The following is a 20,201-nucleotide window of genomic DNA, read 5'->3' on the forward strand; positions in this document are numbered from 1 at the left end:
TGTGTGTGTGTGTGTGTGTGTGTGTGTGTGTGTGTGTGTGTGTGTGTAAGATAGAGCTCTGCTTTGTACTTGTTGAAGTTGAGATATTTGTGGACATTGAGTTGAAGCTGTGCAAAGGCAGTGGGATGATGTGAGGAGAAAGGCTAAGGTTAGCTATCGATCTGGGAGTAATTTGCATAGAGATGATAATTAGAGATAATTAAACCCATGGAGCTAATAAAATCACCACGTAAAATACCATGAAGTCAGAGAAGAGGTGAATGGCCAGGACAGGGTCTTGGGGAACTTTTCTGTTTGGTGAGCATGACATGAATGAAGAGTCGGCAAAGGTGACTGGTCAGAAGTGGTCAGACATGCAGGAGAAGGACTGAGAGACAGCAATGTCATAAAAACCTAGAGAGGAAAGTGTCCAAGAAGAGAAGGTGACCAACAGTGTCAGAGCTGCATAGGGGTCAAGAAAGATCAGGCCAAGAAAGGGTTGAGAAAACAACATTAAATATGGCATTTAAGAGATGATTGGTAACTTTGGAGGGGGCCGTTTCAGTTGAAAAGTGGGCCAGAAGCCAGACTACAGAAGGTTTAGAAGAGAGATAGAAGAGAGGAAGGAGAGTTGCCTCTTAGACAATGCTGTCAGGGATGGGCCAGTCAAGTGAGAGGGCATGATGGGAGAAGAGGACAGGGGGAAAGGCCCAGGTCCATCTAGATGGAAGAGTATAGCAGACCGAGCTTTGTCTCAGCAGGCAATGGCTCTAAAACTTGAAGATCAGGGTTCAGAAGCCTCAAATTCATTCTGTCTAGGAAGAAGACTGAAGAGTTAAGGGGCCCTTCACCTTTTGGACTCATTTCAGGGGCCCCTCCTGCCCAACTTCCAAAGGATCCCAGAGTTCTCAGGGTTATGCTGCCGGAGAAGCTGTGAGAGTAGGAGGAGAAGGCAGAGAATCCATCCCTGGAAGCTCAGCTCCGCTCATGAAGTCTTCTCTTGAGATGTGGGGGATGCGTACACCCAGGGGGTAGACACTCAGCTCCTGAGATCAGAATTCCTGCAAGCCGAGGAATGAGCTGACTAAATGGGGGATAAAGAAACAGAACTTGGGATTTGACCAAGAGAGCCCCTTTTCTACTTGGTGAAGAAAATGAAGAATTGACAGGATTATTTTTGAGATCTCAGAGGCATCAGTACTGATTGTTTGGTGTTTGTAGATGTTTCAATGGGATTAGACTTTGTATTGGCAGCACGTTCTTTTCAGAAGAATTATTAATAATTGGTCTAGTGATAAGTAGAGGTGGTGAGGCATGAGAAGAGTGCTGGGCTTGGGGACAGATGATTCTGCTTCAGATCCTGTCTTGGACCCCTCCTAGATTGTAGCAGGGGTGAACTTTGGGCTCTCATCTCTCTGGGGAGGTACCTAAGTTCTCAAGCTCTTGTCTGTAAGATGGGGATAAGAATGCATGCAGTGAGTTCCTCCTAGGGTTGTGGAAAGCGCAAATAAGAAATAGGCCTGATGTTTGGGTCTGGCAGTGACACAGCTGCTTGTGCTCATTGGTGGGCATTCTTTCTCCTCCCTCCATGTCTTTTCTCATTCTGTCTCTCTGCTCCCTGCTCCCAGACCACATGCTTCTCTGTGCAGGTGAGGGCAGTATTGTCTGGAGGAGGTCCTCATCCATAATCGTGTGTGAATGCAGATGTGTGCACCCCCTTTGATGCATGTCACAAGACAGACACTCCATCACTGTTTGTTGGATTGAATTACAGAAAATGTTTCTCGACAATCTCAGAAGAGCGCTGGCCGGCCATGGAGGAAGCAGGCAGCTGACAGAGAGTGCCGCAATTGCCTGTGTCAAGCTGTGCAAAGCCAGCACCTACATCAACTGGGAGGATAACTCGGTCATTTTCTTGCTTGTCCAGTCCATGGTGGTGGACCTTAAGGTGACGTGCTTGGGCTGACCAGTAAACTGAGCGGAAATCAATAGTTTTATTGGGAATCATTTCTTCAGACTCTGGGTAGAGTTGGGGGTGGGGATCAAGGAGTCTGAATTTCAAATCCTGTCTCAGACACTAGCTGGGTGAACCTAGCAAGTCCCTTAAACACTCTCTGAGCCTCAGTTTCCTTACCTATAAAATGAGTATGATAATAGGGCCTATTTCCAAGGATTGTTATGAAATTTAAATGAAATACTGCTCCATAAATGTCACGTTATTAATACCAGTTCTCAAATTCTCTTATTTTTTTTATCTGCTGTAGTATAATGCCAGGCAACAATAAAGTGACTAGAGGGACAGTTCTGAAGTCTGGAAGACTCACATTCCTAGGTTCAAATCCACACTTAGTAATTATATGACCCTGGGCAAGTCACTTATCTCTGTGTCAGTTTCCTCATACACTGGAGAAGGAAATGGCAAACCACTCCCAGTCTTTGCCAAGAAAACCCCAAATGGGGTCATGAAGAAATGGGGTTAGACAGGAAAAAAACAAAAACAAAAGACAGGACATCAAAGAGTAATGCTATTTAATCCCTTTCTTTTCTTGCTTTGCATGTGAATCACTGTCTCTGTCCTGAACATTTGCAAGCCCAGACATTTCCTATAAGACCCTTCAAATAAATAGACTCACTGAAGCAACTCACAGGCTTAACAAAAAAGACGTCAACCCAGAGTGACTGACAAGCCAAGAGAGATATGTTCACACACCTGTTTTCTGGCTTTGTGACCTAGGCAAGGCATTTTATTTTCCTGAGGCTCAGTTTTCTCATCCACAAAATGGAAACAATTACACTTAAACTGTTTCCCTTCAGGGTTGTAGTGAAAGCACTTTTAAATCACCAAGTAGGCCATACCTTTGAGATTGGGAGCAATCTTCATCACCTCCATAGGAACAGTCACTGCTTTGTTGGATTTGCTGGGCTGGGCCTGGCCCTTTAAAATGTCTGTCTTCTCTCTTTGTGTAGAACTTGCTTTTTAATCCCAGTAAGCCCTTCTCCAGAGGCAGCCAGAATGCTGATGTGGACCTCATGATTGACTGCCTGGTTTCTTGTTTTCGAATAAGCCCTCACAACAACCAACACTTTAAGGTGAGAAAGACCATTGGGTTTTACCCAAGTGCCTTTGTAATTTATCATCTTTAGTTAGCTCATAGACATGACCTAGAAACCTCATCAATTTTAAAATAAGCTTTATTGATATATTTTATTTTTTATATCACCATAGTTTCCCCTCTTCCCCCTCCTAAAGAACTGTCCCTTATAACAAATAGTTGTGTTTTTTTTTTTAAGACAGAAAAAAAAGAAGAGGAAAAAGTCAGCATTACTGATTAATACAAAGGCAAAGTCTGAAACTATGTGCAGGGTGTATCATGTGGGGCCGCCCCCTCTGCAGAGGGTGGGGTGGGGGGTGTCTGCTCATCTCTCCTCACAACATGCTTATTTTTGATAATTTTGCTTAGACTTAGACTTTAAAAACATGATGGTTCTTTCTGTTTACATTGTTGTCACTGTGGCCTCTGCTTCCTTCCCAGTGCATCAGTTCACGATCAGATCTTCTCATGCTTCTCTGTATTCATCACATTTGTCATTTATTACAGCACAGTCATATTTCATTACTTTCATCTGCCAGTTTGTTTAGTTATCTTATGTTTTCAGTGGTATTTCCATGATGTGTTAAATTCAGGATATTAAGCCAGATTTATTATTTAATATTTTAAGTTGCCTTTTTATTTCTATTTTGTGTTGGTTATTTTATTAAATATTGTTCATGTTGAAGTAAAACATTAAATTTTTTTTTCTATAGATCTGTTTGGCCCAGAACTCCCCATCCACATTTCATTATGTGCTGGTAAACTCCCTCCATCGAATTATCACCAATGTAAGTCTAAAAGGTATTGATTAATTATCTCAGAGTGATCTTTTTTTAAATTTATCTTTTAAAAGACAGATTCTTTAATACATACACAAGGTAGGAAGGTTTGGGAGCGTAAACTCTTAAGAGAGGGTTAATTGTTCCATGATTCTTTTGTGGGTTTCCCCACATAAGACTCTTACTAGACTCATGCTATATATGTGGGAAATTCTTTAGTCCCTTATCCCTGTGCTAAAGAAAGACACTGGGACTCTTTTGATGGACTGGACTTAAATGTGTAATGTAGGCTAAAAGTGTCAGGGAACATTGCTACCGAGATTATAATGTCTGGTTTCCCAACTTCCTCTTAAAATGTGTTCAAGTCTTAATTTAGTTCTGATTTTTTTTCTCTGTGCACTCTACCCATGGTTGAGCTTGTATTAGTTATATGTAAATGGCTCTCACCTTTTTAAACCAGAAGCCATGTACTCTGTTATGGCTCTCATCAGTTGACTAGTGGGTCTGTATTGTCCTATTGTTCATAGAAGAATGTTTCTGAAGCAGCCACCCACGTGTTGAAAACTTTAAGAGCCATTCATAACAGCCCCCCACATCAGCCATATGAGTGTGTGCACGAGTGTGAGGCTAGAGCCACTTCCTGTGGCATGATCAATAAAATCTAATCATGTTGCTAAAAGCAGTGGGGAGATAGTCATTGAGACTGTGAGGAACTGGTTTGGACGAGGAGGCCTTATTAGAAAACAAAGCAAACTTCTGCTGGAATCAATACTTTTCTTGCTTCTTTCTGTCCAAGAGTCTTCATGGTTCTTTTGAGGGCCCTCATATGGTTGGGATTTTTGGCCATATTTAGGTAGCACTGACTTGCCCATGTGCAGAGTGGCCCTTTTTGCAGAATGTCTGTAAAACAGGCCTCATGTGGAAACCTACTCAAAGGCCAGATTGTGTGCTTATCTTAGATGTATATTTGCCCTGCTTTAAATTTAGTGAATTTTTAAAGTATGCTGGTTCTGGAAATTAAAAAGAAATTCTCCCATCCCCATTTTTAAAGAACATTTTTTTTTCTAAGTAAAAACCTCTACATCTTAGTTAAGGGAATTCGGTGTAGAGACAGAATGAGCCCAAATGGGTTATAAGCAATCAAGAATTACCTGTGCTTTTGTGAGATAGCGTTCTATTGGGTGTGTGTGGTAGGGAGAAGGGAAATTTGCTATTATGCTTTGTTTCCCCAAAAGTATGGAGAGGATTGTGTTTGTTACCAAACTATGTTTTTGAAATGCTTTTGTAAATAAAATCAGCCAAGGCATTACAGCACTATTTGCTTTGAAAGATGAGTCATACAATTTAAAGAATAACTTACGAATGTTTTGTGGCATATTTGAATATTATGTAATTTTAAATTTTCAATCTAGAAATTTAAAAAAAAGTTATTTTATTTCTACTTCCTTTTGTTCTTCTAATCATGAAAATATTGATCAGTTACAGTTGATACTTTCAATCCATTACTTAAAATTTATATTTTATTTTTCACGTAAAACCTTAGAATTTTTTTTTTTTACTTTTCAAAGTTAGATACTTTAATTGTGAAATATTTTTGTCTACAATTGACTATATAGAGCACTTTCAAGCATGGACTCGGCACTGCTGTAAGTGGCTGGGCTGATCCTCTTTGGGTTACAGCATGCTGGAGTGGTGCTTCATGCATGCCTCAGTGTACATGGTGACAGTGACTGCGCATCTTTCTCCACTGTCAACAGTGTTGCATGTTGGAAGATATGGTCTGTCTATAAGGAAATGCCACCAGTGTTGTTCTTTATAAAGAGAATCCGTTTAAAAAATGCTTTGAGACTAGAAACACTTTTCAAGTAAAAATGGTTTGGGACACGGGGCCACGAAACTTAGGGAGCACACACAGAGTGTTCTGGAGCGTAGCCTGAGCGCTGGGGCCTCTGCTTTGAGGGCGACCTGACAAACTCTTCTGCTCATGGTTTCCACCCTGGCCTCTTTTAAATCTGTAGGACCTCCAGACAATGAAAGTGAGGACTTTCCTTTTAAAAATGAATGTATAAGGGGCGGCCAGGTGGCTCAGCGAGTAAGAGCACTGGCTCCAGGGTCGGGATGACCAGGATCAAATCTGGGCTCAGATACTCAGCACCACACCCAGAAATAACTGGCCGTGTAACCTTGAGCAAGTTAATCTTAACCCAGATTGCTTTAAAAAAAAATTTAAAAAAATGAATGTATACTCGTTAACTTATTTGGCCTGCCCTTACTTTGGAAATATTAATTAACTATGACCCCATCTGTTGAGTCCCAGGTCCATCAAAGAACAGAAATTCATCAGGGCATCTGAAAAATATGGGTTTCCTGGACATTCTGACACAACTTTGAATTTATAGAACTCATTGCAATTCACCAAGCATTTGGTTCAATGTCTGGTATTTATGAGGCGCTAGTAGGCTCCAGGGATACCTGGTGGGCCCCAGGGATACCAGGACAGAAGCAAGATTGTCTCTGTCCCCAGGCCCCTCCTCTTCTCCCAGGGAATATGGTGTGTGCAGACATAAAGGTGTCAAACTTGGTCAGGGAGGAGGTGCCAGTGGGGAGAGGATGAGCCTTCGTGTGCAGTGACTCCTTGGTCAGTGCACTGCCTTCTGCACTTCCCTGTGTGCTAAAGCCATTTAGTGTGTTGGCAGAGATGGGCAGTAACCAGATTCCTAACTCATACAGAAATTTTTGGGTCCCTTCTTTGAGGAGCAGAAGATGGGGAAAGTGTTGGGAGTGCCCTGGGGATATTAGAACTTCTCTCCTTCTTTGGACACTTGTGTTGTACTCTCTAGAGACCTTCCAAAGCTAGTCTTCAGTTTTAGAACAGTATAATGAGGTTTTTAGACGATGGCCAGTGCAGAACCTTGAAGTAAATGGCCATTTTTATGCAGCATATATTAGAGAAGACTTGTGAGTAGATGGCGGATCTCCTATTTCATCTTCATAGCCTCCCCTGGACACCAGGGTAATTGAGAAGGTGGAAGAGTTAGACACCAGTGTGCACCTTTATGAAATTGAAATTCATCCTCTCCTTACAGTGCTAAAACTCATAATTATGAATCGATTTTATGTTTGTAGCAAAAGTTTATTCTATAACTAATTACTGTAGTGGGGATTAGATGATAAAATAATTTTCCAGATGAGGGTGTTTAGCTGAGATGATTGATTCCAAGGCATTTTGAAACATGGAAATGTTACTTTAAAAATATTCCAGAGGGGCAGGTAGGTGGTACAGTGGATAGAGCAACTGGCCCTGAAGTCAGGAGGGCCTAACTTCAAATCCGGTCTCACACACTTACTGGATATGTGACCCTGGGCAAGTTCTGATTAACCCTGATTGCCTCCAGTTAAAAAAAAAGCAACCTCTAAAATGAGATTATTCCAGAATGCCTTTGGTCTAATGTCATTGTGACTTTAAGATGTTTTCACATTGTTTGTTCAGGTTGTGGAGCCTTCCCAATTGGTTGATAAAGTTTCTATAAAGAAATTATAAGTATTTTGGAAAAAGAAATTGTAAAGTGCTATCTACCCGGTTATTTACTACTGTTTTGTTCTAGTTTATTTTAACCCTAAATGCAGTAATGGAAAATTTTACATTTAAAAAAAAAATTGATTTTGGGGCGGCTAGGTGGCGCAGTGAGTAAAGCGCCGGCCCTGGAGTCTGTAGGACCCGAGTTCGGTTCTGGCCTGAGACACTTAAATTAACACCCACACAAAAATACTAGCCGTGTAACCTTGGGCAAGTTACTTAACCCCAATTGCCCTCCAAAAGGCAAAAAAAAAATGATTTGTTCAAATAAACTAACATTTAATTTGTGTTAGAGCATTGTACTAGGAATCAAGGTAGCTGCCTAGTTTAGAAATAGCTCCTTCTTTCATAGACCTTAAAATTCACATTAAAAAAATTTTTTTAGCCCAAATCTGTGATTTCAGCTGTGTCACGAGTCTTCCCCCTTGAGAACATTCTTTTACTGATACAGACCGGCAGCCCTTCTCAGAGCCTTAGAGAGTTGCTTGGACCGCTGAGAAGTGGACTTGCCCAGGGTCATCCACTGGCGGAGGGTCCGGTCATCTGAGTTTTAAGTCTAGCTCTCTGCATTATGTTCAGCTGCCTCTCACCTAATTATTCTATTATATAAATATAATACAAAATGATAGACAAATGCATGGGCATCCAGGTACAGAATTTTAGCCTTCACAAGGACCTCCTTGACTACAATAGGTGCTTAATAAATGTTTGTTAGATGGGATGGATCTCAGGCAGCCCTTCCTTTAGAAAGAACCACCTCTGTCACCTGATATATGAGGCATGGCCCCTCCCCCTTTCCAGTGAAAAGAGCCCCCTGTACTTTTGGAGGGCTCTGATTGTTAGAAAACTTTATTGGCATGAGGTTGACATCAGCCTCTTTGCAGCATGCACCCATGGCTCTTAATTGTGCCCTCTTCAACATGGTGGCCCTTCCTGTCCTTCCCCATGGCTTCTCTTCAGCAGGCCCTCCACCCTCATCTCGGGCATCTTGCTTGGCCTGTCCTGTGTGCCCTTCAGCTTACCTAATTGGTGTTCTTCCTGTAGTGTGGCCTAAAGTGAACTTACTACTCCAGATACCTCCTCTTTGAGTCCAAGTGCTATGAGACCATCCCCTTTTCTCCCCCTGGTAATTTAGCCTCTCACTAATGCTGCTGATTGTGTTTGCTGCTCCATGGGAGTGAGCTTGCAGTTCGTCAAAGCCCCCAGATCTTTTCTAGACAGTCTTGTACTTGTGAAGATGAGTTTTTTGAACCCAAGTGTAAGATTTCACATTTATCTCTGTTACCTCTCTCTATTATCTATTATCTCTATTATCTTCTTACATATGACTCAATGTTCTATGCTATCAGAACCTTTTTTGATCTAGGATATTAATCTTCCCTCCCATCTTTTCTTTCTTCATGTCATTGACATAGATATTACATGCCACAGGTTCAAGGCCAGATCCCTGGAGATTTCTATCAGAGGCCTTCTTCCAAGTCAGCATCAAACTGTTGATGATAACTGTTTGCCTCCAGCTGTACCTTGCTCAAAAGTTGGCCTAGCTGTACTAGCTAGCATCTAACCTGTGTCTCCACAAAACATGTTGTAAGTCACTTATCAGGTGCTTCACTAAAATCTTTGCCTATAGCATCCTGTTCTGCCATCTGAATAATTCTGTCCAAACAGGAAGCATTAGTCTGGTGTGACCTGCTTTTGTTGAATCATCACTTCCTTTACTACACATTCATTAACTGTCTCTTTAATAATCTATCCTAGAATTTTGACAGGAATTGAATTCCGGCTTACTCACTGGTGTGTACATTATAAAGCCATTCTCTTCCCTTTTTGGAAATCTAGGACAATACTTCTTGCCCTTCTTCAGTCCTACAGTACTTTTCCCATTCCCCAGGATCTTTCAAAAAGTGTTGGCCCTGGAGTTCAAAACCCTGGATTCAAATCTGATCTCTGATTCTTCCTGCCTCTGCAATGTTGGACAACTCATCCAGCCTGCTAGAGTATCAGTCCAAGCGCTTGGACTAGATGGCCTCTCCGATCCTTTACTGGTTGATGATATTTTATAAAAGATTCCTTAGAGTGGCTTAATAATCATATCTGTTAGTTCTTTTAGGAATTTCCTTTTAGGGAATTCCTCTGGTCCAGGGACCTTGACAGAACAGAAGCAAAGGGCATGCCCACAAGGTGGAGGTTGTCCGCTGTGGATGGAACGTAGTATTCATACGTGCAGGGGAATGTTATGGTTGAAAACTGGAAAAACAGGAAGGTCTGGAATTCTAGATCAGGGGCTCGACTGTATTCCAAAGAGTGCCAGCCATTCAGGGGTTCATCCATATGTGTGTGGCAGTGCTGTGCCAGGGGGTGGAAGGCAGTTAGGTGGGAGGACCAGTTAGGCCCTTGGAATAGTTCAGGTAAATGGTAGTGACCTCTTCTAGGGCAGTGGTAGTGAGAGCAGGAGAGGAGATGGACATGAGAGGGAGTGGGCGAGTGGAAGCACCTGGCCTTGGTAACGGCTCAGACATGAGAGGTGTACAGATGGGGAGAGTTTAAGAAAAGAAAAACACAGGATGGGAGGGTGGATGGATGCATAGATGGATGGATGGCAGGGACCACAGGATGGGAGGATGGATGCATAGATGGATGGATGGCAGGGACCACAGGATGGGAGGATGGATGGATGGATGGATGGATGGATGGATGGATGGATGGATGGATGGATGGATGGCAGGGACCACTGGCAGAAAGAGTGATAGCAGAGGGAGCAGACTTAAGAGGAACGAGGATAAGCTTGCTATGGGACTTTCATTGGGAGTTTGGATTCTGGTAAGATTTCCTGGAGACCGTTTGATATTCCGATCTGGAGCTTAGAAGAGTGCTCAGGGCTGGAGATAGTGTGATTCCCAGGGGAGACAATATGGGAAGAGAAGAAAGTTAAGGGTGGAACCTTGGCAGACAACTGTTGTGAAGGGTTGGGAAGAGGACAAAATGCATTCACTTATGATACAAAACAAGTTACAGGAAAGCTAGGAGGGCAACACACACACACTCTGTAGAATTGTGTCACAAATTTATTGGCCCACAGAAATTCTGCCTTCTCTTCTAGAAGGTATATGGAGAATTAGGGGTATCTAAAGAGATTGTTTCCTAAGGCTCCATTTAAGTAAAAATGTAGGTAGCTAGCATCACTGTATTTTAAGCTACCAATTCCCATATATTGATAAGCATTGTTTATTTTTATAATATTACCATCTTTTAGACATGCTTTGAACAAATTCAAGAGGTACTTGTTGTGTAGTAGTGTTATAGTGGAATGGAATTTGCATTGGATTTGTTAGAAGGCCTGGGTTCAAATCCTGGCCTTGTTACTTAGTACCTTTGTGGCCAGATTGCTCAAGGCACTTGAACTGTTCTGAGACCCATTTTCCTGATCTGAAAAATGAGGAGGTGGAACCAGGTGAGCTATTAAGTTTCCTTCTAGTTCTAAATCTCTGGGCAGGGGTCAGAGCAGAGGTTGGTTGTACAGTCAGCAGGGCTAAGGGAGATGCAGCTAAAGAGTAGCAAGTAGGTGATGGGGTGATTGGGTCACTGGTGAACTTCGAGCAATTTAGTCAAGATGATGGGGAGAAAAAGCAGATTGAGCAGGAACGAAGGAATTGGCAGTATTTGGCATAGACAAATTTTTCAAGAGATAAGTAATAGAAAAAAAAGATTCCACAGTCAAGGGGAAGGTTTTACTTTTTTAGCATTATGGCAACCTGATCATGTTTGATGACTATAGTGAGGACCTGGAGAAGGCAAGAGAGGAGGCTCTCAGAGGAACATCTGGAGCCTGAACAGAGGAGAGGAAGAAGGGCTAGGGTAGGGAAAGGCAGGAGTGGAGTGGGGGATTGCCTATGTCTTCTTAACAAACTAGTTTTGAGCTGGAAGGGAAGAGGCCTTGGAGGCCCTCAGGTGCAGGTCAACTCGCTTCTGAGGCCCAGAGATGCTGTGTGACTTTGCTCAAGGGTGCAGAATAGGTAGCAGAGACAGTTGCCTGATTCTAGATCCAGTAGTGCACCATACTGTACGCCACCCACTGTCCTCTGCAGTAAGAGCACGGCTGGGGTGGGAGGAGGGACAGTGAGGTTGGCTAAAGAGCTGTGGGGACTCATACAGGATATCCAGTGCTGGGGAAAATGTAGTCTTCTCATAGCTGCAGACCAAAGTCCCATAGGCCTCTTACTTCATGATTGGGGCACAGTATTCAAGATGTGTACATACATCCAAGAATAGGTTTCAAAGGACAAGTCTAGGTTTCTTTTTACCAGATATATGACCAGAAATCTCCAATTAGCAATCAGTTATCCATTGAGCATGCTTGGTAAGCCATAGCACCTTTAAAAACTTAGTGGTTAGTATAGGGTTTTATTATAAATAGACCACATCCCTTGGCAACATGAAGAGGGGAGAGGTTTTTGGTCTCCTGGCATTACATGATAGATAGCCTTTTGTGACTTTGATACTTTGAGTGATTTAATATAGTCTGCTTTAGAGAAAGGAAAAGCACACAGAAGGAAGCTCATCTCTGTTACTTTATCTCAGTATAATGCCCAGATTATCCAAATTTGAGGAACTCAGTTCTATTTTCAACCTGCAGAGTGTCCACTTGGTGCTCTGCTGGGAGTGAGCCAGATTACACTTTACCGGTACTTGAAATGGATTAGTGGCGGGATTTTTGCAAATAGCCATCTTGTCCGAAAATGTATTTTTCCCTCTCACAGCTGCATAGTCCAAAATTGGCCTTAGATGCTTTTTATCACGTAGGTAGGGTACAAGATCCAAGCTGTGTAAGTATGGTAAATTGTGGAGGTTTTAAAAAGCTCAAACTTGGTATTTTGTCTTTGTACATACATATTTTTATCCAGAGTCAAAAATCCAAAAATCATTTAAAATAGTAACTCAGTCATCTTAACTTCTTGCTCTTCACTTTATAATAGTATCTATTAAATCAAATAGTTGAAAAAGTATTGGGTATTAAGATATGACTAGGCAGTTAATTTTGTCCTAGGAAAAAGAAGTGTGAATCTGGAGCCCATATATTGTCCTTCATTCACTTCTAGACTACTAACAATCTCCTATAGCAACACGCAAAATTTGTCATTACTTTTCAATAAATTGATAGGAGCACCATGGAATATTTCTATTTAAGTTGGATTTATTCTGTTTACTTCTTACATGCTTATGTAAGCTTTGGATTTTGCAGTTTCATAATTAGTTTTCCATATACTAATGCTACATTTCTACATTTGTTTTGAAGTAAAATTAAAATGGTAAACTTTTAAGTGAAATGGGAATCTTAAAAACATTTTAAAATCCAAATGGAATGTTAAATTAGAATAGAATTGTGTTTAGTTTTGAATTTCCATTTGACAAAATATTTTGTTTGAACTAATTTATGTGTTTGTTTATGGTGATTGTTAGTCTTTCATGTTTCTTGTCCATTTTTGCTTATACATTTAAAATCATGAATTTACTAATAATTTTATTTCATTTACTAACATTGTTGTAAATATCTTTGTTCTTATTTGGGGAATCTCCATATAGCTGCTCCCCATATAACTCTGTCAAAGTATCGAACCACCGTAATTTATCTTAATCTATCATGACTTTTTTGGAAGCTTTCAGTAAATAGCTTTGATTAGAGCAAGAACTCAATCTCTAATATCTAAAGTGTCCAGCTTTTCTCCTCTGCAATTGGATCCCCTTCAGAATTAGCCTCCCCAAAGGCGGGATAGTACTCAGATTAGCCAGTTGTCACGACCTACAAATCTCACACATTGGGGTGAGCACTCTTTCTGTTTTTGTTTACAAACTGTTCTGTTTGTCTCAGGCCATTGAGCACAGTACAAAACATCTACAGATTAGTGGTGGAAGGGCTCATTTGAAGACTGGAAATTACGGTGTGTTTTTTTTGCATGGTCTAAGACAGTATTTGACATCTCTTTTAGCCTATGTGAGTTTAGAGCCAGCATAAATTGCTCATTACATCAAGTGGTATCTTTATTTTTGTACTGATACTTTTCCTCCCTTATGGTCTGGCTTTTTTTCTAGTCCGCCCTGGATTGGTGGCCCAAGATCGATGCTGTGTATTGTCATTCCGTCGAACTCCGGAATATGTTTGGTGAAACCCTTAACAAGGCCGTGCAGGGCTGTGGGGCTCATGCCGCTATCCGAATGGCTCCGGTAAGATGAAGCCCCGGGTGGAGCACGTCCCTTCATGCCGTTGTCATTGTCTTCATTCCATGCCTGCTGTTTCTGTTCATCAGCTCAAGTCCTAAAGACAAAACTATCTGACTTGGCCCACAACCCCTTCTGTGCGCAATGCACCTTGATGAAAAGTCCCTGTTCCTTTGAAGGACGTAGAACTAAGGATCTTACGTTATCTTTTTAGAGTATTATGTGTCGTCTTGATGACTGACTAGGCCTGTTGACTGTAAATGCAAAGTGGCCTTAAATGTTACTTTATTTTCTTGAGACTGTCTTTGGAGAAGTAGGAAGGGAAGCCAAATTCTAGGTTATTGTGGATGCCCCATTAATGCAGAATTTTGCCCAAAATGTTTCTGTGCAGGGAAAAGCAGTGAAAATTTAAAGGATAATATCTCTTTATCAAGATATTTGGTAAATTTCAAATGCTGTTTGGTAGCTTTAGTCCTCTTTGAGGATTATTAGTTGATAGGCACTGTTGGATAGGAAGTTAGATACTATGTTAACACTTAGGGTTTTAAGACAGTGGCTTATGTACTAGCAAAGTGAAAGTATATACATGCAGCTCAGCTTTCCCCTTTAAAAAGGAACTTAATGGTGTTTTGTGGCCCAGCCTAGATAGACAGTGGCTGGGCCACATCATGCAAGTTCTTAGTATCTGTGTCTGGGAAGGGTGATTCACAGCGACTCTCACATTGATTGGTGGTGCTTTGTTTTTTTGCTTCTTATTTTCTGTTCTGATTGGCTGCTGCCGCTCACATGATCAGATTCCAGCCAGTCACTGTTTTGCGTGGCAGTGGGCTTCTGTGGCTGTAAGTATGACCCACTGTGACTACCACAGAACAGTCCCCGTCTTCTTGACGGCTCTGTGTGGAGTGACCGCTCCAGTCCTACCATCTCATGTGGAAAATAGAGCATGTCCTCATGTCCTGTCCGCTCTAGTCATTACTGCTTCCTTTTGCCATGCTTTGTTCTCCAGAATTCTCATAACCAAAATGACGGGTGATTTTACGTAATCATAGCTCATCTTTATCCAGTCCGTCAATGTTTGTCAGGGGTTCCTGAAGTCTACAACTCTGCATGTTGAGATAGAAACATTTTGTGCTAACAATTATAGTTTGGAATTGTGTCTAGGTGTGCTAAAATTCTAGCAGAGAGTAACATGGTTTTTTCATTATTATAGATTTTTAAACGTACTAAAAATATCTAAACTAGAGATTTAATGTATTACTATAGACTTTTAACACTGAACTAGTTTGTAGTTCATTTTTTAAGTGGCAAAAGTTTTAAAAGTTGAAAAAGAAATTTCCCTCCAGTTACAACTTTAGAGGTAAGTGCCTAGAGGCCCACTTGGGCCTTGTACTTTTCTTTTTTAAGTTTTAAAGGTTTCCTAGGCAGTGACATTTCCTTGGACCAATTAAGCTTCTCATGGGAAGTTTCTTCCATTCTAGTGCCTTGACTTTCTACTGTAAGTTTGCTCCTTTTTGAGGGGGAGGTGTGGTATTCAAATTAGGAGTTGGATCATGATTTGTTTTCAACCATTCAGTTATTTTCAGTAACTGTCCTCAATCACCATTAAAATCAGCTGTATTTGTTGTTCCTCTTTTGAATAAGGATAACACTGACCGTATTTATTATAGATTTAGAATTTACTCAAGTTCTAGAGACATGAAGTGGTAGAGGGAGCTCCTGATTTCCAGCAATAGTTTGTAAGTAAAGCAGGACTAGAGCAGAAGTTTCCTCCTGGGGCTGAGGAGGATTGCAAACAGGATTTTTACTTGTGGTTATTTTTTGGAAATTTTTATCATCCCTAGAAGTCATTTTCTAAAACTGTGTGTGTGTGTGTGTGTGTGTGTGTGTGTTGGAATGTTTGCAGGTGGAAGACCACATTTTGCCTAATTCTCCCCTCTGGGAGAAGAGCTGGTCGAGGTCATTAAGGGCCTGCTTAGGCCATCACAGAACACTTCTGGTCAGGGTGGAATGTGATTATAGGCCATCTAGTCTATGCTCCCACTGGAAATGAGAATTCTTTCTAGAAAATCTTTAATAGCTCTTCAGAAACCTCTGCTTGGATGTTTCCAACAAATGGGAGCTACCATGTACATGCCATTCTTAAGTGTCAGGAAGTTCTTAATGACATTGAGCCAAAACCTGCCTTCCTGTCATTTCTCCCTATTGGACATCGGTCTATCCTCTCGAGTTGCACAGAAAGAGTCTCCTTACTCTTCCATGGGAGAGCCTTTTTAAAGTTTGGAGACTGATATTCTCTTCAAGTTAAATGCCCTGCCCAGTTCCTTGAACCATTTCAAATGACATCCTTGTAGAACATGGTTTCTAGATCCTTGACTAACCAGAGCACCCTTTGATATGCCTGTGGGATAAAATGTGGCAGCCAGTACAGATGTGATACTCTTCCTGTGACCTTCATGGACACCATTTCCATTATTGCCACTAAAGATGAGGTGATGTTAGTATTTAACTATAGCCTCAGTCTTATTTTCTCCGATTGATACTGTGGTCAACCAAAGACTCTGCATCTTTTTTCTATGTGCTATTGCTCTTGTACCATCTATACTATTTGTACATTTCAGGTTTTGAAATTTATAATTTCCTCATCAATTCTGATAGTTTTGCCTTCCACCTGTTGTTGTGGGTTTCGCTCTTTAGGGCCAGACAGAATCACTCTGATGTCCTTGTCACATGGCAGCCCTTCAGATTCTTGGGCACAGCTTCCGGGTGCCTGCTGAGTCTTCCCTTCTGCAGTCTGAGCCTCCCCCATGTATCATGTATATGTGGCCCTTCCTCATCCTGATTGCTTTCCTCTGCATTCCTCTTTAAAACATGTACCTGGAATTGAGCCAGATGGCATCTGACTAGGACCGAATACAATGGGACTGTCACCCTCCTGTGCCTGGAAACTATGTCCCTTTGAATGCAGTAACTTTTGTAGCCACCAGATCATACTGCTGACTCTAATATTAAGCTTGCAGTCCACTAAAAGCCCCAGATTTTTTTTCAGAATAGCTACTGTCTTGCTATGTAAGACTTTACATTTATTCCATTTGAATTTCATCATGTATTCAGCTCAATACTCTTAACATGTCAATCCTTTTGTTTCCTGACTCTATCATCCACTGTGTTGGCTATGCCTCTGAGCTTTGTGTGACTTGCAAATTTAATGAACATGTTATCTTTGCCTTTATGTCATTGATTAAAATGTTAAATGGTATAGTATTATGTACAGATCTTTGAGACTGAATGCCTCTTAACATTGAACCAACAACAATTACATCCAACCAGTTATGAATCCATTTGATTGGAATAATCAACTTGCATTAAGCAATGTCTTTAAAAAGCAGATAATGGGTTTGCATTTATACATGTGTACATATATCTTTTCCTCATCTTGCATTTTGAAGGTGGGTTCTCTGGTTGGTCTTCCATGGTTGACCTCCATATTAAAGCATATAATATTAAGTTAGGTGGTGCAGTGAATAGAGCACCGGCCTTGGAGTCAGGAGGACCTGAGTTCAAATCCGGCCTCAGACACTTGACATAACTTACTAGCTATGTGACCTTGGGCAAGTCATTTAACCCCAATTGCCTTGTCTTCCCTCCTCCAAAAAAAAATTATAAAGTTAAATTATTTTTTATTTATAGGAGAAGCCAAAACAGTTAATTCATGAGTTACTAATTTTTTCTTACTATGTGTATTAACCTTTGGTAGCCGAAGTACGTGTGCGCGCATGTGCACATACACATACATGTATACATATCTATATCTATATCTATAGCCACACACACACATATATCAGCAGTGAATTTTCATTCAGGTTTGGAACAGGAAGAACAGTTAGTTAATTCATTAATATATTTTCATTTGAAATAAATTACTCTTTTCCTCTGAATATATGATACCCCCCTCCCCTTTTCTTCTTACCCCTTTGACAGGGAAAAACAGATGGATATACATGGAAAGATAACATTAGTGAACCGGTTGCACTTAGTATTTATACATGCCAGATTTAGAGGAAAGAAATGACCCTTATTCTTGGGCCAGTATAATAATTACTTTTTTAGGTAGTCTTTTATTTTTGGTTACAGACCATTTATGGTTGATAAATTGAAGCTGGATTTCTGTACTACATTTGAATCTCAGAAGTCTCATGTGTCATACCAGCTAGCCAGTGCTCAGTCATTTTTTTCATGTTATGTGAGTAAAGAATGAAAAATTCAACTACTATTTATTTTGAGGTAAAAACAAAAAAAAGAATTCATTGATTTACTTGCTGGTCTTATTTTCTTGCTTTTCCTGGATAATGACTATAGTAGAAAATAACAATTAGGAAGTAAGTTTATTAATTGTTCTTTTAAGTATATGTTGTTCAGCAACTTTGTTAAAAAACAATTGATTCCATGTTAATCTGATGTTTTTTTCCTGTCTCTATGTAGTAATAGTAATGACAATAAAATAATTTACAATTCATGTTTGTATAGTGCTTTAGTTCGTAAAGAACATTCCTCACTACACTCAGGTAAGCCATACAAGTAGTAGCATCCTCATACATCTATCTTAGAATTCTGGAACTCCAAGAAATGGCTTGATTTATTCATGATCACACAGCTGTTAAACATTTGCACGGGTATTCAAGTCCAGGAGACTGTGATTCTGACTTGAGAAGAAATACAAAACTGATCAAATTCCGGCACACTGAGCAGGTTTCAAGGGCATATGGAGGCCAGACCTGGTGACTGCAGGCTCCCTTTGGAGCATAGGCCTAGTAGCAAGTGCCATTGATGCGTTTGTGAACTCTTCTATCTCTGCAGCGTCGTGTAGCCTTTCCAGGATATTTCTTTGTGTGCATGTGTGTGTGTTTGTGTACATATGTAGGGAACACAGGAGGAATTAGGTACCTTTCCTTTGCTATACCATAAGGACTGTTAACCTTATACATAAACATAAATACATTTCTTATGCTTAATACGTTGTAAAATAGCTCTCTTACTCATAGACACACCTTTGTATTTTAACATTTATAAAGATGTACCATTTCTGATGTCAGTATGGATACATAGAAATTTGAGAAGCCATATTTACATATTTTTTCATCATATTATTTACCAACAGTTGTTTTTGTTGAGTGAGTGGAAAAAGTAAATGAAGTGAGTAGAATGAGAAAGACGGCATTTCTAAATTATAGTTATTGAATTTTAGATATAAGAATGTCTTGATTAATTTTTTTTTACCCAAGCAAGAAAAAGTGAACTTTGTAAAATAGTGTTCACACTTCTTTGGATTAGAAATGCATGTTCTGTGAGATAATCTTCCTCAGAATTCTTTCTGCATTTTTTCAGTGATACCTTGTCATGTTTCTAATGAAATAGGTATTATTCACTCGGAGAGGTGGAATAACATTAAAGCACAAAGCAACAGCATCAAGGAGAAACTATCTTAAAATCGTAAAGTAGTTAGAATAATTTTGAGAAAACATTTTTTAAAGGAGAGGATATGGTGCCACTCTGGCATTAAAGCATCAAGTCAAACATCTCTTCTCTGTATGATGATGAATGTCAATTTCTATTTTTATGTATTTTACATTTTTCCTCGTTAAAGAAGCTCCCTCCTTTCCCAAATCTGGTTAGGCTCCAATGAATTTCCATAGTTTTGGGGAATTACTTTTCATATTAATCAATCTGATTGAGACTGCCAGGTAGACATTTGTGTGTGTGTGTGTGTGTGTGTGTGTGTGTGTGTGTGTGTATAAGATCAGTTTTTCTAGTTTTTTATTAACTTAAGAAACTAAATTGTACACATAGATTACACTGAAGTTTATATTAAAAGTACATTATCTGATGTTAATAGGCCTAAGGTTGTGTTACCCCATATTTTGTATATTTCAAAAAAGTTGGATTGTTAATATCCTCTAAGTAAATAATAGATACTGACAGGATAATAATATATTTTTCTTAGAGTCTTACATTTAAAGAAAAAATGACAAGCCTTAAATTTAAAGAAAAACCTACGGACTTGGAAACAAGAAGTTATAAATACCTCCTGTTATCCATGGTGAAACTAATCCATGCAGACCCAAAGCTGTTGCTGTGTGTAAGTAAACTTATTTTGATCTTGAAAATGTTCCCATTCATATAACTTGACAGAACCTCTGTGTTCCTGAAAGATTACTGTTATCTAGAAAGGATTTTGACATTTGCTATTTGCTGTTTCAAATTGACTTTTTCCTTATAAAACAAACATCAAACAACTTACGGATGATGATAGCCGTTTATTCCCTGGACTACCCATACTTATTTCCTTAATTTCTGATGTACTTGAGGAGCGTGTTTATCCTAATTTTGTAACTATGTTATTGTTAGCATATGGCTGCCTGTTTAATAAGGAGAATGCTAAGGGTGGATGGTGAGGGGAGTAGCCATTTGGCACATCTTGACCTATTTTGGGGAAAATTGGGGGAAGGTTCAGTACTGATATTTCTGTTTGCATGGTGGGTTAAATCTCCTCTCAGTCTGCTCCCC

General features: G+C 40.1%; 1 protein-coding gene across 11 annotated transcripts in view; it reads left to right on the plus strand.

Annotated features, from left to right (window-relative positions):
- Positions 1–20,201, plus strand: part of NF1 (neurofibromin 1) — a 252,402-nt gene that overhangs the window by 67,860 nt on the left and 164,341 nt on the right. For all 11 annotated transcript variants that reach the window (XM_069089859.1, XM_069089863.1, XM_069089862.1 and 8 more), the window contains exons 9-13: positions 1,754–1,927; positions 2,947–3,069; positions 3,785–3,859; positions 13,515–13,646; positions 19,639–19,773. In XM_069089859.1, coding sequence (XP_068945960.1) covers positions 1,754–1,927; positions 2,947–3,069; positions 3,785–3,859; positions 13,515–13,646; positions 19,639–19,773 — 639 coding nt within the window. The remainder of the gene's footprint in view (positions 1–1,753; positions 1,928–2,946; positions 3,070–3,784; positions 3,860–13,514; positions 13,647–19,638; positions 19,774–20,201) is intronic.

This window comes from Petaurus breviceps, unplaced genomic scaffold (assembly GCF_028583685.1).
Source record: "Petaurus breviceps papuanus isolate PSGF00001 unplaced genomic scaffold, PetGlider_PUasm1.0 186, whole genome shotgun sequence".
In the NCBI taxonomy this organism is placed as follows: domain Eukaryota; kingdom Metazoa; phylum Chordata; class Mammalia; order Diprotodontia; family Petauridae; genus Petaurus; species Petaurus breviceps.